Genomic DNA, 24,351 nt, shown 5'->3' with positions numbered 1-24,351 from the left:
ACTGACTCCCTTCTCAAAGGAGCTGTAAAGTTGTTCCAAGGGAATAGGCTCGGGACAACACCACTCTTCAGGTGGCGAACGACGCAGCCACCACTGTAATCATCCGGAGCGAGGTGCCGGCTGCAGACATAGGTGCTACCTGTTTTACATTAAAACAATGCCCTTCCTCTCTTCAGATAGCCTGTATCCATTTGGGTTTCAGGTTTGGAACCACAGGAAAAGAATAAAATAAAAGGTAGGGCTGTTTTTGGTTAGAAGACGAACAGCCTGGAACACAACAGAAACTGCGATTCTTCGACTCTGCCATTTTTCGTATCTGCCAGTATGATAACAGGAAGTTCTAATGCACTTCATTGACGTATTTCCATTCGAAAAATGCGGAAGTGCATAAAAGGTCTATATCAATAAATAAAAAAGTTCAGTATGTAGTTTCAGTATGAAGCGCTATAGACGAATTGCCTGTTTGTAAACATTCAGGATGCGCATTTAGCGAGTTTGCAGATAAAAAACCAGGAGCGCAAGCGTTTACAGTGAGGGAATAACATGTGGTGCGGTACAGAGTTTGTTGTTGTCTTAGAGATAAGTTATATTGATTACATATTATATATATTATTTACATAATGCTTTTAGCGTATTATAGCAGCTTGTCACCCATTGATAAGCACAGTTATTCTGCAAAATTAATGTTAAAGTGAGCGGCATTCGTCTGACAGGTCCATCTGCGATATTAGATTGGACAAAATGGCCAAGCATCCAGCCCGAAATATACAACTGTCTCATTGAAACTCCAAGTGTTTTTACAAGAGAGAAGTTAAAGGCCTACAAGTCTTTGGAAGTCTTTCTTGGTCATGTGCAAGAAATAATGTTCCATGATTACCAGATTCAAAACTAGGTAGTGCTAAAAACCGAGGTTCTGCCTAGCCAAAGACAAGGAAAGAAGACGGAACTGTGCAAGGCCTGGGTAATCATGACCAAGCAAAATTCTGACAGAGAACGGCACCTGTATGGCAGGGTATGTGAACATACATTTTTACATTTCTTTCTAAGCATTCAGGGCTCTATTTTGACGGTCCATGCGCAGAGCGCAAAACGCAGGGCGCAAACGCTTTCAGGGCATGTCAGAACGCATTTTTGCTAATTTAAGGACGGGAAAACCTGCTTTGCGCCAAGGCGCATGGTCTAAAAGGGTTGAGTTTATTTTCTTAATGTGTTTTGAGAATAAACCAATTAGAGTCTCATCTCCCATTACCTTTAAGAGCCAGCTGCGTCGTGCCAAGAGCGCATTCACTATTTACAGGACGCAATATTCCTAAATGGATTGTTAAAAAATATGTAATAATTATCGAAACTGAATGATATGAAACGTGATATCGTGATTATCTTTTTTGGAATGTCAACCAGCCCTAAAATTAATATTTTTATCCATTTCTTTGAGAATATAGCCAAAATGTTTTGGTGCATTTATAACATTAAAACACATATACTCATTAAAATAAGAGTTTGGACTCCTTGCATCTTTAGGAATAGAAATATAAAACATTTAAGTTTAAACAAACTAATTTACAAACTACAGATTTTCAACTAAATTTGACATTTTTTATGTTTTTCTTTTTTTTTTTCCTACTATTACAATTTCATTTAGTATTTTTCCCAAACATTTAATTGGTTGTATTCGTTTTTGGACTGTGATCTTTTTTGTTGGATTAGTTTCAGTTTTGGCTTTGGTAACGAGTAATCTTATGTATATGCAGAGATTTTTTTTTTGTTATTATCCTGTAGAAAAAGTTCATTTAAAAAGAGAGATCTGTGAGGCATTTACTTCTTTATGCTGAGCACTGTGTGTGTGTGTGTGTGTGTGTGTGTGTGTGTGTGTGTGTGTGTGTGTGTGTGTGTGTGTGTGTGTGTGTGTGTGTGTGTGTGTGTGTGTGTGTGTGTGTGTGTGTGTGTTTGTATTGTATTTCATGTCATCATGAAGTGTGGATAGGTCCACTGAGGTAGGTATTGAAATTGTTTTCACTGCCGTGGCGAGGACAGATGCAAATCAGATAACCCCAGAGTCTATGAGGACAGGATCACATTAACACAGCGGTTTTGGCCAGCTGTCATTACTCTCTGCAAAAAGCTTTTCTACAGACAGCAATCTGCGTTTGATCCCTATTATTTTACTGACAAAGTGTTGAGCTGCGTTTCAGAAAGAATTTTAAAGAGAAAATTTGACTGGAATTGAATTTTATTATTGTGCTCGATTGTGTTGGCTCTACCGTCATGCCAGATGTGTTTTCTATTCTCTCTGTCCTGTTTTTTAAAAGCTTCAATGGTCAATATATACAAAGTAGGACGAATAATAATACATTCATAATTTATTGCAAATGAAGCAAATTAGGTGTGTACATTTGCCACATCAAATGAAGATAAAAAAACATAAAGATGGAAATATGCTCAGAAATTATAGCTGCTCGATTATGGGGAATACTGTAATCATGATTATTTTGGTCATAATTGTAATCATGATTATTTAAAACGATTATCAGTGGGCATATAGTCATATATTGACAGTTTAACTTAATGTTTTTAATTACTTTTGATCATTTCTTTTTGTTGTTTAGGGTTGCTTTGGAGACTTTAGATCGCCTGACTGAATCGTTGGACTTCACGGATTATGCCTCCAGAATTATCCACCCCATTGTTCGCACTCTTGATGTTACTCCAGAGCTGAGGAACTCCTCCATGGACACACTGTCCTCGCTGGTCTTCCAGCTTGGTAAAAAGGTACAAGCTCTAAATCTACCCCAAGTCTGTCCAATAGTTATAGTTGCGTATGTAATATTTCAGAGCATTATCTTTTTGGGTGCGGTGCCTCTAAAGATGTCTTAACGGTTTGAAAATAAACTTTTAAACCAATTCCCGGAGTTTTATGTGATGAAGTAGCTGTGTAATTATTTCCTAGTGTCTCGCTAATGCACAAAGAGGCTTTCAATCAGAGACAGGGATGAGGTCATGGCTTGAACCATTCTTCCAAAAACCCTTTTAAAATTACCAGTCAACATGTGGCCATCATGAACACCAGACGCATGTTCTGATCCCTTTGATCACTGCAGGCCACGATCCTCGGTTTCCTGTGTTAGAGGAGCAACGCTTTATTTGTGTACTTCCTACTTGATGGGCTTTTAGGCACATGCATACACATGTGCTCGCATTCATTCCCGACACCATTTTATTATACCGTATGGAATCAAAATAATCATTTCAGTATGCTTACCCTCCCATTCGTTTAGAAGGAATCAAAGTGCTACTACTTAGTTGATTCTAAAATGAAGGAGACTAGTGCAAATTATGCTGTAACTTTAGAACTAAATACTAAATTCAATTCACTGAATTCTTCTATTTTTCACATATTCTCAATTTTGTAACCGTCTTTTTAGTTATTGTTAGTCTATGTTCATTACATACAGTTGAAGTCACAATTATTAGTCCTTCTGTGATTTATTTTTTTTTTAAATCCCAAATTTTCACCGTATTTTATGTTTTTTTTTCTTCTGAAGAAAGTCTTATTTATTTTATTTAGGCTACAATAAAAGCAGTTTTTAATTGTATTTTTTTAATTAAGGTCAATATTATTAGCCTCCTTAAGCAATTAGCATTTTTTTGATTGTCTACAGAGTAAACCATGTATAATGTATAATGATATAAAAAGTGACATAAAGTTACTTTAAACTGAATGCTAGTATCTTGAAAAATATCTAGTAAAATATTTTGTGCCGTCATCATGGTAATAATAAAAGAAATTAGTTATTAGAAATGAGTTATTAAAACTATTTTGTTTAAAAAAATATGCTGGAAAATTTTTTTGTTAAACTGAAATTGGACAAATAAACACCCACCGGCCATTTTATTAGGTACAACTACAGTAACTCAAATAACCACTCATTACAACCAAGGTATGCAGAAGAGCATTTCTGAACGCACAACACTTCAAACCTTGAGGCGGATTGACTACAGCAGCAGAAGACCAAACTGGGTGCCATTCCTGTCTATGAGCAGGAAACTGAGGCTACAACTCATACAGGCTCACCAAAATTGGACAATAGAAGATTGAAAATACGTTGCCTGGTCTGATGAGTCTCACTCGGATGGTTGGGTCAGAATTTGGCATCAACAACATGAAAGCATGGATCCATCCTGCCTATTAACGGTTCAGGCTGCTGGTGATGTAATGCTGTGGGGGATATTTCCTTGGCATACTTTGGGCCCATTAGTACCAATTGAGCATCGTGTCAACGCCACAGCCTAACTGAGTATTGTTGCTGACCATGGCCGTCCCTTTATGAGCACAGCGTACCCATCTTATAATGGCTACTTCAAGCAGGATAATGCGCCATGTCATAAAGCGCGAATCATCTCTGACTGGTTACTTGAACATGAGTTCACTGTACTCAAATGACCTCCACAGTCCCCAGAACTCAATCCAATAGAGCACCTTTGTGGTGGAACGGAAGATGGATGTGCAGCCGACAAACCTGCAGCAACTACACGATGCTATCATGTCAATATGGATCAAAATCTTTAAGGAATATTTCCAGTACCTTGTTGAATCTATGCCACGATGGATTAATGCAGCTCTGAAGGCAAAAGGGGGCCAATCTGGTACTAGTAAGGTATACCTAATAAAGTGGCCAGTGAGTGTAAATAACGGGTTGCTAATAATTCTGACTTCAAATGTAAATACAGCACATTATAAATATGGTTTAATCATGTGGAAAATATTTGAAGACCTTATAGAATTGTGTTGAAATTCATTTGTTAATATTCATGGTTTAAAAAAATATATCGTTTAAAATAGTGTATAAATGAATCTGTCTCTGTTTCTTTCACAGTATCAGATCTTCATTCCTATGGTGAACAAAGTGATGTTGAAACACCGCATCAATCACCAGCGCTATGATGTTCTCATCTGTCGTATCGTCAAGGTCAGCATCCTGCCTCCTATTTGCAGAAAAACTAACTTTTTCTACATAAACTAGGTCCCTGATGACAATTCATGTCTTAAACAAGCCTCCTCTTGTGTTCTGATGGAGAAGCCTGCCTCTGTTTGCTGCATTTACTGTAGCCTCCTGTGTCAACCACCCCTCATTCTTTGCTAGTGAACCCAGACTTCCTGTTCTAGCACATGGTCTCTTGGCATACCAGAATTAATCTCGTCTTTGCCATTGACATGCATCATTTTTCTTTTCGGACAAAAAATATCCAACATGTAATACTGCTGGGAACATTTTGCCCTGTTTTTGGAGAATAAATCTTATATTTATTTACATACATATGCTTTCTCCCTTTTGCTAGTGCAACCTAAATGATGTCATGTTATTTTTCAAGGCACAGAGGCACAGCTTTATTCCAATGTTGTCATATATATATATATATATGAAGAGTTCAGATGCAAAAGCCGCTAAATGCCACTTCTGCCAAAAATGAGATAATGACTTGAGTGAATGCTTTAGGGACGTAGTACACCAATAACAAATAGATTTGCTTCTAATTATCCAAATCGCAACATCAGTGAATTTAGAAATAATAGTTTGTTGGCAAAAGCCGCTTAACACCACTTGCCTTTGACAGCAAAAGCGGTGTCGTAAATTCGACGTCTTATCAATTAGAAATGATCAGACCGGAGATTTTGAATATCAGAAAATAGACTTTATTCTCCATAATAAAGCCGAGAAAGAGCAGAGCAGACCCCAGAGCATTCTGAAGTCTCTCCTGGACACCTTCTAAAGTGTCTCCTGCTCCTTCTCCTTTATTTATGTTTTTTGACACACCCCTATGTGTCTCTTTTTAACTTTTGACCATTTTTGAATAGGTTTTCTAGTCTAAGGGGTCCTGCTATTCTTGGCTCTCAGCCCACTAGCTCATGTCAACAGAGATGTTACAGGTCTATGTCAGCAAAGTATAGATGCAACTTATGCAAAGGAACTAAGTGTTTACATACATTGTTATGATAGGATAATAACTTGATAATGTTACTCATTCTAACTTCTGACACATATAGCTTCATACAAGTTTTAACATATATAATCAGTGTTTTACATATTCAGTTATTCTACACAATCAGTCACTCAGCCTTCTCCTAGTGTTGCTCCTGTGCAGGCATACTCATCTTACACAGACATATCACTGTATTTTTAACACAGGCTGGCATGTTTGCTGCAAACACTACATACATTTTGTGAAGAGAAAATTAACTGCTTTACAGTTAGAAAATACTTCATACAGAGAGAATAAAATCTTCTTCAGCGGCTATATCCCGAGAACCAATCAGAAGGCGCAAATCGACTCGTATGTTTTCAATGTAGCAGCGCGCTGATATACAAGAGATAAACAAGAGACCAAGACCTTGAGTATAGTGAGAATGAATGAATGACAGCTTCTAAAATTGTCTGTGAGGCATCACCTTTTCGCACAGTAGGCCTACCTTGTTTTTTATTTGCTAATTTAAGCTTTTTTTTTTAAAGATAAAGAAAAGAATAATGGTAAAGATATTGTAAAAAAACTATTCATTATTTATATGACTTCATATTACCTATACGTCTGATAAGCTTTTTATATTAATGGACAATGCACAGATATTGATGTTTCACAATGTTTTTACACTACATGAACCACCCCTTGCTTGACAGATTTATATATTTTTTCATTTTAGATGGTTTGTGTAATGTGTTTTATGTTTGGTAAAATAATTTCTAATGTCATCTTTAGTGATTTACAGCTAATTACAGAGTCTTGTCTCAAAAGGTGGATTTAGGGTTTTTTGCAACCAAAAAAAAAGGATTTAGCTGGTTTTGAAGGAAAATAAAATTTACCTTGTTAAAAAACAAAGAATTGTCTAAAGTGATATTTTAAAAAAAAGTTATTTTATTTACTAGCTAATAACCTTATCATTACATATAAAATGAAACTTCTTCACCTAATTATAGGAGCTTGATAGAAAATGGTCATTTACAAGAAAAGAGGTCTGATGGATTTATAGGATTTTACATCTGAACTCTTCATATAGTACTATGCCAGTCCACCAGCTTTGGAAGCCTAATACTTTTGCACAAATCTGTCTATCGAAAAGGTATGGAGTAAGTGCAGGGTCATTACCTTTGGGTGAACTATACTTTTAATATACAAACAGAAAATATAGGGAAACAATATTCAGAACAAAATTACTTTTGGAATCAAAAGACTAGCATTAACAGTCTGCGTTTAAACAGCTTAAACTTTATTATTCTCTTAGTCTTTTCTGAAATTATGTGCTATTTAAAATCAAGCATCTTTCAGCATTTCTAAGAGTTCATCCTTAGATTTAGCATGTTCTATCTTTCTTTTTCTCTCCAGTTAAATCTCATACTGCCTTTAATATTGCTAATACATACGGTATATTATATTCAGTATATTATATGACTGTCCTTGTTTCATCAGTTTTTTTAAATCTATCTTAAACCCCTTATTTTCTTCTTGTATCTTAATAAAGAGAATGAGAAATAATATATAATGTCATTATACCCTCACTAAAACAACAAACGTAACTGTAGGCATAAAACGTTAGCATAGTTCTGTACAACATATATAACTATTAATCCTTTGTAACGATTTAAATAAAATAATATTAGTGATTAAACACATGATTAATTGCATTTTCTATGCGAAATTCGTCAAAGAATTTTTATTTTAAAAGGTCTGGTATATTAAAAATTGTTCTTTAAACAACTGAGGTGTATTCCCATATTTTATAACATTTTAACAGTTAAAATATATTGTAAAACTTAACTTAAACATTAATGTAATCCAATTAAATTGAAAAGTAAAGCTTATTTCAGCTTTATAGACGAATTTCCACCAGGCGGCACGAATGATGTGGAATGTGCGGCGCGTTTACCACAATCATGTAAAATTCACCTTAATTGCAACTTTTAAGTAATTCAACTTGAGCTTAAGCTTCAATTTAGCTTGAAGTGAAAAAAGATCCCGGAAGTAAGGTAGAGCAAGTAATGCAGAGCTCCGCATTTAATTAAAACCCAGCATTAGCCCCATTACAAATGTTCTCATTGGTTGACATGCTTGATGGTGGCCTTCCCAAGCCAATGATCGTTCTAACCCATTGTTTGTCAGTGTGTATTCAGAGCCAGTAAGCAATGGACTAATTTTAATAAACTGTTAACGTGCGATAGAATAATTCACTGTAAAAACACTGGGTTCCACACAATTGGTTCATGTTGTCACAACAAAAATTAAGTTACTTAAATTAACTTTTAACATTTTTTTTTACAAATTTAAGTGGATTAAATATAAAAAAATTAAGTTGTCCCCAAAAAAACACAAAATAATTGTGTTGTTTCAACTAATTTTAAATAAGCAGTTTAAACAAACAGCAAAATAATTCATTGCGTGTTGTTGGCATTAATTAATTAATGTGTTAACTCAATAAAACTGTCTTAACTTTCCCTGCCCTAATAATATATGCTTAATTAATTAATTAATTAATGTATGTTTTAACTCGGTAATACTGCCTCAACTTTCCCAGCCCTGATAATATGTATATATTACTTGAATTACTTTTCAAATGTGGAGCTAATCTAACAAAATAACATATGATAACAATCCAAAAATTTGTACAACAAACTTTATGTTAGGGAAAAATATTAAATTACAGTTTTAAAAAGAGGCAAAGTTAAGAAAACCATTACAATTTTGTTGACATTTTGTAGTTTGTCATTTTTTTGCAATATTAAAATGTGTATATGTAATTAAATATAATATAAATATATAAAAATAAATATAGAATACATGCGAATATTCACTGAGATATAATTACAAAATTTGTTTTCAAAATGTGGTGTACTCATTTATGCTGAGCACCTTATATACATGTATTCATTTTATTTTTGGTTGTTTTTTATTCATGTATGTTGCTTGTACATAAACCACAATATCACACAAAAAACACAAAAACATTTTGTTGCTCTTTCTCGGCTGTCTTTTGTGCATGCAGGTATATTTAAACTGAACACAACTGTGTATGTGTGTATACACGTGTGTTTATTTTGGCTTTGCTAACCTGTGTGTGTATTTCTCTCTGTCAGGGATATACTTTGGCCGAAGAGGAAGAGGACCCTTTAATATTTCAGCACAGACAATTGCGTAGTAGTCAAAGCGACACACTGGTCAGTGGCCCAGTGGAATCTGGACCTATGAAGAAGCTGCACGTCAGCACAACTGCTCTTCAGAAGGTTTGTAAAATCAAGTGTAACTTTCAGAACTTCACACTCACATATTAGAGCGTCTGTGGTTAACATTTGCACTTGCCAATAACAGTTTGGGAAGAATGTCCACAGGATATATAGATACTGAAGCAGAACGATCTCTCTACTAATATCAGACAGTCCCAATAAAATTAGCTTTGGCTCAACTTTTAGAAATCTCAATATAGCATCTATTTTTTTTCTCCTTACATCTTGAAATAATGAAATTGAATCACACTCTCTTTAATAGGGTAACTTTGACTTGTATTTAAGTTTGTAAAGAATGAAAACATTTTTAAATTAGAAGTGAATGAATCCTGTTAAATGCATGCTGAGCATGTCTCTCAAATTTATTAATGTTTATACAACAGTTCTGTCTGGTTCTCAAATCTCAAATCAAGACCTGCAGCCTTGAGCCAACACACGACCTCCAACTATAGATAAATATAAATGAATGTATTGTGCATCTGGAAAGTATTCATAGCGCTTCACTTTTTTCCAAATATTTCTATCTTACAGCTTTATTCCAAAATGGATTAAATTCATTTATTTCCTCAAAATTCTACACACAATACATCATAATGACAATGTGAAAAACGTTTTTTTTGATTGTTGCAAATTTATTTAAAAAAAAATAAAACCTGAAAAATCACACGTACAGAAGTATTCACAGCCTTTGCTCAATACTTTGTTGATGCACCTTTGGCAGCAATTACAGCCTCTAGTCTTTTTGAATATGATGCAACAAGCTTGGCACACCTGTCTTTGGAAATTTTTACCCATTCCTCTTTGCAGTACCTCTCAAGCTTTATCAGGTTGGATGGGAAGCGACGGTGTACAGCCATTTTCAGATCTCTCCAGAAATGTTCAATAGGATTTAGATCTGGGCTATGGCTGGGCCACTCAAGGAAATTCTCAGAGTTGTGAAGCCACTCCATTGACATTTTGGCTGTGTGCTTTGGGTCATTATCCTGCTGAAAGATGAACCATCACTCCAGTCTGAGGTCAAGAGCACTCTGAAGCAGGTTTTCATTCAGGATGTCTCTGTATATTGCTGCATTCATCTTTCCCTCTGTCCCAGGGGTTTTCAAAGTGTGAGGCGCGCCTCCCCTGGGGGGCGCCAGAGCATGTCAGGGGAGGCGCGGGAAAAAATGTAATAAAAATATAATTATTAAGTTTAATTATTATATGTATTTTTTTATTATATTTAAACGTTTTAATTAAACAAAGCAAAAAAAAAAATAATACGTCAAATGTAAGAAAACCTTTTTTACCCAGAAGGCCATAGCTGTGAATTCGCTTCTGTTTGGCAAGCCCGCCAATACAGGTATATGCCTGCTAATACAATGGGTCGGTTTCTGAGACCCACCCCGATTCAAAGCTGTAATGAAGTTCACGGCCCTTTGGCCGCCGGGAAGAAGGAGGCGGAGAACCGAAGCAGTTTTAAAATGATTTATTAATAACAGTGACGGCAGCTCCTCACGGAGGCTGCCGTCCAAACCAGAACAAACTGAAAGCAAAAGTAAAATGCCCGGGCCCGGTCCTCTCTCGGGTTCCTCTGCCCTCGTTCCTCCTTTTATGATCCAGAGCTCCTTCCGTGCGATCCGAGGCAGGTGCGCACCGCAGGTGTATCCACTTACGCGGTGGCCTCACTACGTTCCCACGGCTCTCGGCCACGCCCCCTCGCCACAAAAGCCTTCAAGTTCAGGGCTTAAACCCAAAAGACGACGATATGATGATCAGTATTTGAGTTTGGGATTTACGTGGACAGGACCAGCTGATGAACCACGACCTTTATGTGTGGTTTGTCAAAATATTTTGGCTAATGACAGCATGGGACCCGCTAAACTTCGACTGTTTTGACTGGGATGGAGTCAGTTCTTGGATCTGTTCTATTCATATTGAACCATCATCCTAGTTTTAAAAACGTTATATTAAAATACTTATTACTCTGTAAATAATTGCACTTTCATGCAAATGATGACAAAAGTGAGTTAACAGTCTGACATCTGTCTGTGTCTTTATATACACTGTATATATATATGGGAGGAGGGGGGCGCCAATGGATAAGTTGTGTCAAAAGGGAGGCCCACTGTCTTAGACTTTGAAAAACCCTGCTCTAGACTGACTAGTCTTCCAGTTCCTGCTGCTGAAAAACATCTCCACAGCATGATGCTGCCACCACCATGCTTCACTGTAGGGATGGTATTAGCCTGGTGATGAGCGGTGCCTGGTTTTCTCAAAATGTATCGCCTGGCATTCACTCCATAGAGTTCAGTTTTAGTCTCATCAGACCAGAGAATTTTATTTCTTATGGTCTGAGAGTCCTTTAGATGCCTTTTGGCAAATTCTAGGCGGGGTGTGGCTTCGGTCTTGCCACTTTACCACACAGGCTTGATTAGTGGATTGCTGCACAGATGGTTGTCCTTCTGTAAGGTTCTCCTCTCTCCACAGAACAACGCTGGAGCTCAGACAGAGCGACCATCGGGTTATTGATCACCTCCCTGACTTAGGCCCTTTTCCCCCGATCACTCAGCTTAGATGGGCGGCCAGAAGAGTCCTGGTGGTTTCAAACATCTTCCACTTATGGTTGATGGAGGCCCCTGTGCTCATTGGAACTTTTAGAGCAGCAGAATTTTTTCTGTAACCTTCCCCAGCCTTGTGCCGCGATACAATCCTGCCTCGAAGGTCTACATACAATACCTTTGTCTTCATGCTTGGTTTGTGCTTTGACATGCACTGTCAACCCTGGGACCTTATATAGACAGGTGTATGCCTTTTCAAATCATGTCCAGTCAACTGAATTTACCACAGGTGAACTCCAATTAAGCTTCTGAAACAACTAAAGAATGATCAGTGGAAACAAAAGGTACCTGAGCTAAATTTAGAGCTTCACGGCAAAGGCTGTGAATACTAATGTACATGTGATTTTGCAGGTTTTTATTGTTAATAAATTTGCGTTGAAGTTAAATTTATTAGCCCTGCTATAATATTTTTTTCTTCTGGAGAGTTTTATTTTGACTACAATAAGTGGAAGAAGTTTGTAAGGTCAATAGTATTAACCCTCTAAAGCAATATTATTTCAATTCTCTACAGATCAAATCATCATTATACAATGGCTTGCCTAATAGCACTAACTTGCCCAATTAACCTAAGCCTTTAAATTATACTTTAAGCTGAATACTAGTGTCTTGAAAAATATCTAGTAGAATATTATGTACTGTCATCATGGCAAAAAAACAACTATTCAAAATTAGTTATTAAAACTATTGTGTTCAGAAATATTGAAATATGTTTTTTTCCCTTATAATTCAGGACTAGTATTTCTGATTTCAACTGTATATATTTTCATTTGAGCCACATCTGTCTTCAGAAGCACACTAGATCATCCTTTTCAGACAGAGATAGTGTACATATGTCCTCTGGGCGCACTATTGAAGGCATTGTCTGTTGTCTGCGATTCGTGAACGCATCATAATTACTCACAGGTGTTCCCTGAGAGCTTTTTCCACTGTCTTCCGAACCATCGCATTCAATTTCAAATATTGAACATTCACCCATGGATGGACTCAACAGCCTAGAGTGTCTTTTGTCTTCATTTAAAAAAAAAAAGAAGGCACACATACAAAGGTGCCTGAATGCTCTCTGTGTAGTAGCGTGCAAGGCAGATGACTAGATCAGAATTCATCACACATGTTTTGTCTGTGTATTAGTTCTCTTTCTGCTGTTTGCAGGCATGGGGTGCAGCCAGAAAGGTGTCCAAAGATGACTGGCTGGAGTGGTTGAGACGACTTAGTGTGGTCTTGCTAAAGGAATCCTCCTCACCAGCCCTGCGCTCCTGCTGGTCTCTAGCACAGACGTATATACCACTGGCTAGGTAAACTTTACCTTCTTTGTCTGTTTTTCTACTGAGGTACCATTTCAGTAACAGGCCCAGTGTTCATATGAAAGCTTGTGAAAATATATATTCAAGCCCTGGAAATCTAGAGTGCATAGATACAGTTTCTTGAATTTATTTTGTTCAAGACGTTTTTGCGACGGATACAAATCTTTATTTTTTTTTACTGGTCCATTAATATGTTATTTTTACAACATGTTAGTTATGCACATTTCCATATTATGTTAAAGGAACCCTCTATTTTATTTGGAATTCTGGTGGGAGAATCAGATCATTAAATCGGATTAAACCATTAGCATCTCAACAAATGTTTCAATAATTTTGCTATTGAATGCTTGACTATTTTGTAGTTTGTGTAGAAAATAGAAAATGTATATATTTTTTCCAATGCTCTTAGTACACAGTGTAACTACAGAAATGTCTTTTAAATTGGATGTTTTTTTGGAAATTTTTGAACGAAATGCTAATGGTCTAATCCGATGGAATGATTTATGCTAAGCTAAGATAAAAGTGCTATTGCCAGACCAGGAGTTCGGCTGAATGGATTAAAAAATGGCAAAACTCAGCTGTTTAACTCTTGTAAAATGGGCTTATTTCGAAAAATAGATTTACATGTGAGGTGCTTTGTGTTGTATATTTAAAGGTTGCTATTTAAAGCCTGGCTATTCTGTAGATACATTGTGTAGAAAATAGAATATAAAAACAGCAACTCTTTGTGTTTCCCTTTTTTTGTACACATTGTAACTACAGAAGTGTCAAGCCTTGAGTAGAGCATTTTTTGTAATCATTTTGGAAAATTTAAAGGTGAAATGCTAATGGTCTAATCCGATGGAATGATTTATGCTAAGCTAAGATAAAAGTGCTATTGCCAGACCAGGAGTTCGGCTGAATGGATTAAAAAATGGCAAAACTCAGCTGTTTAACTCTTGTAAAATGGGCTTATTTCGAAAAATAGATTTACATGTGAGGTGCTTTGTGTTGTATATTTAAAGGTTGCTATTTAAAGCCTGGCTATTCTGTAGATACATTGTGTAGAAAATAGAATATAAAAACAGCAACTCTTTGTGTTTCCCTTTTTTTGTACACATTGTAACTACAGAAGTGTCAAGCCTTGAGTAGAGCATTTTTTGTAATCATTTTGGAAAATTTAAAGGTGAAATGCTAATGGTCTAATCCGATCGAATGATTTATGCTAAGCTAAGATAAAAGTGCTATTGCCAGACCAGGAGTTCGGCTGAATGGATTAAAAAATGGCAAAACTCAGCTGTTTAACTCTTGTAAAATGGGCTTATTTCGAAAAATAGATTTACATGTGAGGTGCTTTGTGTTGTATATTTAAAGGTTGCTATTTAAAGCCTGGCTATTCTGTAGATACATTGTGTAGAAAATAGAATATAAAAACAGCAACTCTTTGTGTTTCCCTTTTTTTGTACACATTGTAACTACAGAAGTGTCAAGCCTTGAGTAGAGCATTTTTTGTAATCATTTTGGAAAATTTAAAGGTGAAATGCTAATGGTCTAATCCGATCGAATGATTTATGCTAAGCTAAGCTGAAAGTGCTATCGCCAGACCTGGAGATCGACTAAAGGGATTTAAAAATGACAAAACTCAGCTTAACTCAGTTTAACTCTTGTAAAATGGGCTTTAAAAAAGAAAAAAATTATTTACACATGAGGTGCTTTGTGTTGTGTTTCAGTGATTTTGCTATGTATGTAGAAAATAGAATATAAAATAGCAACTCTTAATTTTTCCCTTTTTTCTATACATTGTAGTTACAGAAGTGTCAAGCCTTGAGTAGAGCATTTTTCGATACTCATTTTGGAAAATTTTGAGCGAAATGCTAATGGTCTAATCTGATTGAATAATTTATGCTAAGCTAAGCTAAAAGTGCTCCCGCCAGACCCAGAGATCGCTAAATTGATTAAAAAAGGGTCAAACTCAACTAGTTAATTCTATGGGACTTGTAAAATGTTTTTAAAAAAAGTTGGTACTTAGCTTAGTTGAGTTCTTTATTTTTGTTAGCAAAATTAATTTTCGCTTTGCGATTTTTGGGGATTTGCATTTATTTATTTATTTATCTTTTATTCAAGACTTTATTTTTTGTTTGCAAAACTTTCTTTTATTTTTCAAGTATATATGGCCCTAGATTGACTCCATAGGAACCCTGTTAGCCTTTAAGACGTACATGTATTTTATGGTCAGAAGTAATTACTATCAACTCTTTTACGGACAAAATTATTAGAACCTGTGTGTGTGTATTGTCTGTTTCTTGTAGGGATCTTTTCAATGCTGCATTCTTATCGTGCTGGTCCGAGCTGAGTGAAGACCAGCAGGATGAGCTGATCCGCAGTATTGAGCTTGCTCTGACATCTCAGGATATTGCTGAGGTCACACAGACATTGCTCAACCTCGCAGAATTCATGGAGCACAGCGATAAGGTCAGTGATGAAGCTGACATTCGACCACAAGCATCATGTTAGGTCTACATCACTAGATGAATTGATTAACAAACTTTGCAAAACCAGAAAAATATCTCAAGATCTGGCAAGTTTGGCATATTTTATATTTAATAATGTTTATTCATGAATCTTAAACTGATTTACTGATTTTTTTTTTCTGTGTTCTGTATTTTTTTTTGTATTTAAATTAATCACAATGATAAACATGAAGTTGAAGTCCAAATTATTAGCTTATTTTTTAGCTTAGCTTATTGTTTAAAGGCTGATTTATACTTCTGCATCAAGCACACGAATATGGGCCGGCGAAGCCTTCACGTGGTCGCATAGCCCTCGCCGTGGCTGATGCCAACACTGACATGCACCTCTCAAAAAATTTAACTACACCTCGCAACGACACGTAGCGCAAGCTCTGTGATTGGTTGGCTTGGTATCGCTGACGAGTGTGGGCGTGGGTGAGAGCCGCGTGAACCCCTTGGACCCGAAGTTTCGAGTCCTGTGAAGGAGCTCCAGATGTAAACTTTTGTTTTGGGTTTACTTTATGATTAAAGTTGTTGCACATCTGCCAGTTCCTGACTGTGAATGAATTAGTTTTAGCTACTTATACATTAAGGTAGCATTCAGAAAAAACAAAACACCAGTAAAGAAACTCGACACAGAAAAACATAAACACGTATTGCCAGCTAGCATTTCGGAAGTATGATTGCTGAGCAACACAGTGTTGAGGAAACGGAATTAAAAAGGAATTTTTGGAACATATTGTCTCTTTTTCTTTTTAATAAACAATTGTATTTGTATTGCTTAAAAGTTTATATCAGGGGTCACCAAACTTGTTCCTGGAGGGCCAGTGTCCTGCAGATTTTAGCTCCAACCCTAATTAAACACACCTGAACAAGCTAATCAAGGTCTTACTAGGTATACTTGCAACACCTAGGCACTTGTGTTGAGGCAAGTTAGAGCTAAAACCTTGCAGGGACACCGGCCCCCAAGGACCGAGATTTGGTGACCCTTGGTGTATATTAACTGAATTTCTTCTTGAGTGTGATATGTTTTGCAAACTAATGAAGCATTTTTGTAGAAATAAATGAAGATTGTCTGAAATTAACTTGAGCTCTGCAGCCAAAAACGTCCTGTCAGCAGAAATATGTTAAATGGCCATGAAACCCCCCGTTTCAGCAGGATGTTTTCACACCTCTATTTTGGAAAAAGTCAGGAAAGTGGGTGTGTCTAGCTCTGGGAGTGTCGGGGGTGGGAAAATGGGCAGGGTTTGAATAAAAATGGGAGTTGCCATTTGGGCACGTGCTGAAGACAGAGGAAATACAAACACACACACACACACACACACACGCAGGGGAGAAAGACATTGTGTTTAATGATGGTGAAATGTTTGATTTCCGGACCTTTTTTTATTGAACATGCATGGAATTGATTAGATATTCCAATATTCCAACAACAGCATGCAAAAGTATAAATGCACAGCTACACGCAAGGCACGCACCATAGGTCACGGCGATCACTCGTCGCAGAAGTATAAACCAGCCTTAACAGAGCAAGGAATAGTATTTTTTCTTCTGAAGAAAGTTTTATTAGTTTTATTTCAGCTAGAACCATCATTATACAATAACTTGCCTAATGAACCTAGTTAAGTTAAATTAAATGTCACTTTAAGCTGAATACTAGTATCCTAAAAATATTGAGTAAAATGTTCTATACTATTATCATGGCAAAGATAAAATAAATCAGTTAATAGAAATAAGTTATTAAAACTATTATGTTTATAAATGTGTTGAAAAAATTATTTCTGTTAAACAGAAATTGGGGGAAAGTATACAGGGGGGTCCATTAACTCTGACTTCAAGTATACATTATTTCTATTTAACAGCATGGTTAACCTCGAAAAGAAAGCTTTAGTTCCCCTCCTCACTTAAATGTTTTATTTCCATATTTAGTATGAGCTCATTGTGTTGAAGTCTGAATCAATGGTACGTTTGTTCACTTTTATTCCATCACAACAAACGCTGCTCACACCCTCCGCTGGTGACATGGCAAATGGGCATTCATAGTTGAGAGCTGTGAAGTGAAATGTTTACCCAGTTAGACTGTTATATAAACCCTTCTGGGATAAGTGCTCCGTTCTAGCCTGTTTAATATGCTATTCCATTCAGTTCATGTCCTCTATATCTAAAATCTTTCTTTGGTTTATTTTGTGGTTGTTCTTTTTGCCACTCAGGGCCCACTTCCTTTGAGAGATGACAATGGGATAGTTCTGCTGGGGGAGAGAGCTGCTAAATGTCGGGCCTACGCCAAAGCCCTGCACTACAAGGAGCTGGAGTTTCAAAAGGGGGCTTCACCGCTCATTTTAGAATCTCTGATCAGGTAGGAAACAAACTTTTTGAATTCTAACGCCCGATTCACACAGGACTTCAGCCTCAATGCTTGACAGAGGGCGTGTCTGGAGTTGGAGCAGACGCGACCGTCATAGCAGCATTAGCCAATGAAATGAGTCTGCAATCAACTACTGTCTGAACTGGTGTATTTGCATAAAGCGATCTGATTGGGTTACGTGTCTGTTGGCGCTTGAAAAGTTGAGAAGTTCCCAATTTCTGCAGCGAAGTGCAAGTTCACATAGCATGCCTAATAGCACATGGAAAGCGCGAGTGCATCACTTCCTTCAACATTTTTTATTTAATCCTTTGTCATTGCGAGACGACTATCAACCGTTTTCTTAGGCCCCGTTTACACTAGTGCGTTTTAGTTTGAGAACGGCGTTTTAAATCAAAAACGATCCGCGTTCACACTAGCTTTTCACCTAGCGTTTCTGAACATATCTCTGTCCACACTACGCCACCAGTAACGTATATCGCGTGACCATTCGCGCATTCTGAATAATTGAACATTATAAATGTGGTTATAAGTCAAGAATACAGCATTTGTAGCTGCAGTTATAAACTGTTTACTAACGTCTATTAATGTAGAATTAATGCTTAACAAATAATAAATTCACTAGATGCTAATGCTTAGTAAATGATTTATAGTGTGTAGTTATTATAAAGTGTTACCGAACATTGCCACCCACTACATTAAATGATTAAGTGCCTGTAGTTTTATTTTTTTACTGTATGAATTATTGCTGTCTGAATTCATTTATTAAAGGATCTGTGTATTTAGTCTTTTACAGACATCACAGGAAATAGTAATCATCATTAGGGTCTCCAAAGCTAGATTTTGTCTAGTGAGCTTGTATCATCCCAAGATCCTGGAATTGTTCATTTGATTGAACTAAATTATCCTATTTTTTTTAATAAACCCACATATATCTACATATTGTGCGATTAAGAAGTCACTTTGCACTGTTTGCAAGTATATCCTCTATATATTTTGCGGTTCTAAAAGTATGAGCACCAAACCATGACTCGCGTCTCAAGTTTCCTCCAGTGTAACGCATTGATTGCTTATTTTGGGATGTATTCAGGTTTGGTTTTAAACGTGGTGTGTGAATTACTGGAAGGCACTTTGGGATTTGAGTTTCTTCTGATTTCATCTATAAAGGTTTAAGTACAATGTCCTTCACAGAATCACCAGAAATCCTTTTTGCTTTTGCAGTCTGTGCAAAGTTTAGAAAAAAAAGCTTAAAAGAAAGTTTATGTGAAAGTTCTTGAGGTCTTGTGATCTATTTTGGAGCTCTTGATCTGGGTAAAAGTGCATTTTTGATCTCAATTTAATCAGATCGACAATTTATTTCAAGACCACACCTGCATATCAATTAATTGTAGGCAGATTGATTGGTTTATTTACTGAAAAAAAGACACATGTAAATCAGAAGGCTGTTGTATAAGACTGAAGGGCTTTAATCTGAAATAACACCTGTCTGAATGTACTTTATCCTGTTTATTACAAACTAATTGTCACAAAATGTAAAACTTAAACACAACACATTTTCTGACCTGTAATAGTTGATTAATTATTTAATCAAACCCGAAGCTGACAGAAAGTAAAAAGAGATGGATGGAGCATACACTAACCTGCATATTCACTCACAGAATGGCACCGAAGAGGTTAATTGTTATTACAAAAGCGTGAGACTGTTCTTGGACGGAAAGTAAGGTGATGAAGTGTGTTGATAGATATTGGTGTCTACGATAGATGGTCCTTATTGTTTACAGTGTTTACCTACTGTTTGATATGATAATGGACATTTTGTTTGTTGCTGATTATTCACAACAGACAGTAAACTTCAATTCAGTTCAATTCTTTATTTCTATAATTCTTTTACAATGTAGATTGCATCAAAGCAGCTTAACATAGAAGTTGTAGTACATTGAAATTGTTCAGTTTAGTGTGGTTTAGTTTTTACTGCTGAAAGTCCAAACACTGAAGAGCAAATCCAATGATGCGTGGCTCCACAAGTCTCAAACCAACAAGCCAGTGTCAACAGTGGCGAATCTTTACCAACTGACCAAAGCGAAGGGGAAGAAAGCCGTGAGAGAAACCAGGCTCAGTTGGGCACGACCATTTCTCCTCTGGCCAAACTTGTGCAGAGCTGGAGTCTAGGCACCAGAGGTTGGAGAATGCCGGACATCCATCGTGGAGAAGCTCCAGCTATAAGTAGGTCACTGGTGATAATTCAGGCTATTCTGCGGGATCAGTGTGGAGACTCATCTGTCACTAGAGTCTCATTCTCTTCACTCCTCCATGGCCACCACAGCATCTGCTCAGGATACGGCCTGGTCCAGGATTATGGAGATTTCTGGATAAGGAGAAACAGTCTACCATAACCGTAGATGCAGTTCAAATCATAATACCTTTTGGGAAGTGTTCCAGGCTCCGATTTCCTCAATTAATGCACACTAACAATCCTATAGAGCAGTGGTGGGGAACCTATGACTCGCGAGCCACATGTGGCTCTTTAGCCAAAAATCTGTGGCTCTCCAGCTGGCTCCCTTTAGTAATATTTAGCAGTTTAAAAGATTATACTGTCACTAGAAATCCGAAGGTTTCCTATTGAAACAAATACAATTTCTTTTAAGTGTAATTTTTTTATTTTTTTTCACAGCAAAATGAATAAGAAATCAGTTTACAATAAATAGATTTTTCAACTAATCCACGTGTGTGACTCTGTGGACAAATTTGAATTGCGACACAGAGGGCAAACAACCTACATTTCTGTGGTAACCTTGTCCTCGTAAATACAGACAACATTCATAAGTGGTGATGGCGAAAAGAAAAAAATATATTAATCTATGAATTAATTGTTCTATTAAATCTATTCATTTTCATTCATGGACTTAGATTTGTTTATTTTTGAGTTGCGCATGGACATAACGGTTTCGTTTAAACCTGTATTATATATAGTAGTATCAATAGCTCTTTAAAAAAATGCATTTGCTAAAAAATTTGAAATGGCTCTTTGCTTAAAAAAGCTTCCCGACCCCTGCTTTAGAGGATTTGGATTTTAAAAGAATTTGTATTTTATTTGAATTCGTACTAATGTAAAGAGATGTGTCTTTAATCTAGTGTTAAACTGGCAGAGTGTGTCTGCTTCCCGAACTGTGCTAGGAAGGCTGTTCCAGAATTTAGGTGCCAGATATGAGAATGATCTACCACCTACAGTTGGTTTTGATATTCTGGCAATAATCAATTGCCATTAATGCCCATCTTGATCTATTGGTGATATTAGTGGTCCAAGAGGATTCAGTATTGTTTTAATATTGTTGATGATTCTGTGGCTTGGAATGCACATTAGTGTGTATTCCAGTGTTTGTCATAGTTTGTTACTCAATTTGATCCTCCCTGACAAAATAATGCATCTCCGAATTAGAATAAAAGGCTTTTTTTTTTGTGGGGGGGAATTTCAAATAAACTTTGAAGACTGAGCCAATCTTTTGGCCTGGTACTAATTGAGATTCTTAGGTCATGGATATTGTTTAGTCTTGTTTGTTTTATTGTCATTATGGTTTTTTTTTGTGTGGGAAAGAACAAAGATGCTCTGAAAGGCGGAGAATGTTAGGGGAAAAGTCTAATTGGTTTTTGATGACTTGCGGTCAGTCTTGATTATTTTGCTTGTCAGATCAAAAGACCATTATAGGATGATAAGGTGGAGTCTCATTCACTATGCACGGGTATTCGCACCATTTGGAATTGAAACCTATTGTGATTGACAAAAAAATTGTTATTAAAGTTGTTCTAAATGTACAAATTAATGTAAGAACAACTGAAAACACACACTCTGGGCAAACTTATAATGATGTTAAGATTATATTGTAAGTTATGCTATACAATAAAGTGCAATGGATTATAAGTTTTATACTAAAATACATACAAAATATATATACAGTTAAAGTCAGAATTATTAGCCCCCCTGAATTATTAGACCCCCCTGTTTATTTTATTGTATAACCATGGTTTGTTCTGTAGACTATCGGGAAAAAATGTAGCTTAAAGGGCCTAGTAATTTTGACCTAAATTTTTTTTTAATTTATTTTTTATGCTTTTATTCTGGCCTAAATAAAACAAGTGAGACACTCTCAAGACGACAAAATATTATCAGATGTGTCATGTGTGTGTGTGTGTGTATATATATATATATGTGTGTGTATATATATATATATATATATATATATATATATATATATATATATATATATATATATATATATATATATATATATATATATATATAAACATGTACATGTATATGTATGTATATATATATATTATTAGCCTCGTCATGTGAAATTTATATTTTATTTATTTTTATTAAGGGCTATAAAATAGCCAATTGAAAAAAAAAAATTTTAAACGGGGTGATCATTTTGACCTTAATAAAATTAAAATATAGTAATCTAAATAAAATATAATAATATAATAATATAATATAATATATGCAACTCATCTCTGGGAAATCATAGACTAGATAGTTAGTTGTACAAATTACTGATGTTGCGCAACATCCACTTGTTTTAAATACTCCAAAATCACTTTAAAACAAGGTTTAAAAGAGTTCACATGTGTATGCACGTGCCACATGTTGTGAATTAAATATCAATTGACTTTTTTTTTAATCAGGTTTTCTTCTATTTATATATATTTGGAATGATTTTAGCAATCATTAGTGAAATAGTCCTATTGTCTCCTGAAAATAAAAAAAAAATTGTTAAGGATTTTATTGCTGTTTAATTTTTCCTGAAAGACTAATAAATACCTCACAAGGGTTCTAGTGGTCTGCAAAGGTAATTACAGTAAATGTTTTGTTTTCATTAAAAGTAACTAGCTTATTATTTTGGTGCATTCCCATTTTTTCCTGTGCATGATGATGATAATGATCACATTTGATTAGCGTTGGTGCTTTGTTCAGCAATAATATTTGTGTATTTACCAGCAAATTTTCTCACAGTTTCTACTTGACTGCTGCTTAAGGGAGTCTTCAAGTATCAAACCGCCTAGCTTGTGAAATCTTAAAGTTCAGTATTTTATAAAGAAAACAATTAATGGAATCATTAAATGTATTTAACGAGAAATTTAAAGGGATAGCTCATCCAAAACTGAACATTTAGTCATAATTTCGCTTGTCACAAAGCTGTATTGGCTTTTTTCTTCAGTTTTTGCCTTCAAAATATCTTCTTTAGCGTTCAACAAAATAAAGAGAGTGAGTAAATAGTAAACAGTGAGTAAAAAAAACATAAACAACTATCCATTTATAGTTGTTATAGTTGTTCTCTTCAATTGTAAGTCGCTTTAGATAAAAGCGTCTGCTAAATGACTAAATGTAAATTTATGGGTGAACTATCTCTTAAAGTATAGGTGTTGTGCTGAGTCTTAAATGGTAGAAATAAGAGGTTTGGGACGCAAAGTGTGTGTCCACTAGTTTTTTACAGGAAGTGCTGAAGTGCACTGAAAGGTCATGCGAGGGCATGTAGTTCCTGGAAGTGAAACCTCATCTGGATCTCCCAGAATGCCCAGAGCTAACAAGCTAAAGTGAGCATGTGGAATGTACTCGCTTTGACCCAGGTTTGGGGTATTTGTTCAAGGAATGAATGGATTTTTTATTTTTATTTTTTTTGGATAATTTAATAATAACTCAATTCACTTTTTGCGTGTTATTTTTATTTAGTTTTGGGTTTAGATTTAATTGTCATTCTCTTAAAGTGTGTATTAAGAAATGCAAATCTGAAGTTTGACTTTACAAAATAAATCACAAATCAAATCAAAATGTTGGTCAGAAAAATTGCAATTAGATATTTTCGTCAAATCGCACAACCTTTTAGGCTTTCATAAAGCAGCTTTATGAAAACACAACATAAACATGAATACATGTTAGGGTTTTCTAAGTGCAGGATTTACAGACAATACATTGAATTACCTATTAAAACACACGCACAAAGAATAAGTACATATTATGATACAAAAATAAGCAAACAAATCCAAATCAACGGCTCCATGTTTATGTTGTTTGTCACAAAATTGCTTAATGCTTTGACTTTTAGATGTTGTTTGTTCATTGCCAGATACAAAACTTGGTGGGGCAAGTATTTGTTATATATTTTTGAATACATTCAGGTCATTTTAATAAAACCGTGATCATACTGATAACTGTGATTATTTTGGTCATTATAATAATGATATGACATTTTCATATCAATCGATATCTATTCTTATTGGATATAAAAAGTGCTTGGACTGTTTAGTTTTAATGGTAATAGTTGTTTGAATTGATCTCGT

The 24,351-nt window shown here is 35.7% G+C and overlaps 1 protein-coding gene across 1 annotated transcript in view; it reads left to right on the top strand.

The window, feature by feature from the left end:
• mtor (mechanistic target of rapamycin kinase) overlaps nt 1-24,351 on the top strand; it is a 244,731-nt gene that overhangs the window by 75,470 nt on the left and 144,910 nt on the right. Inside the window, exons 23-28 of the mRNA NM_001077211.3 lie at nt 2,607-2,769; nt 4,875-4,967; nt 9,120-9,266; nt 13,013-13,155; nt 15,453-15,615; nt 17,864-18,009. Of these exons, the coding sequence (NP_001070679.3) occupies nt 2,607-2,769; nt 4,875-4,967; nt 9,120-9,266; nt 13,013-13,155; nt 15,453-15,615; nt 17,864-18,009 (855 nt within the window). The remainder of the gene's footprint in view (nt 1-2,606; nt 2,770-4,874; nt 4,968-9,119; nt 9,267-13,012; nt 13,156-15,452; nt 15,616-17,863; nt 18,010-24,351) is intronic.

Source organism: Danio rerio, chromosome 8, assembly GCF_049306965.1.
Source record: "Danio rerio strain Tuebingen ecotype United States chromosome 8, GRCz12tu, whole genome shotgun sequence".
In the NCBI taxonomy this organism is placed as follows: domain Eukaryota; kingdom Metazoa; phylum Chordata; class Actinopteri; order Cypriniformes; family Danionidae; genus Danio; species Danio rerio.
This window is presented reverse-complemented; position numbering and strand designations above follow the sequence as displayed.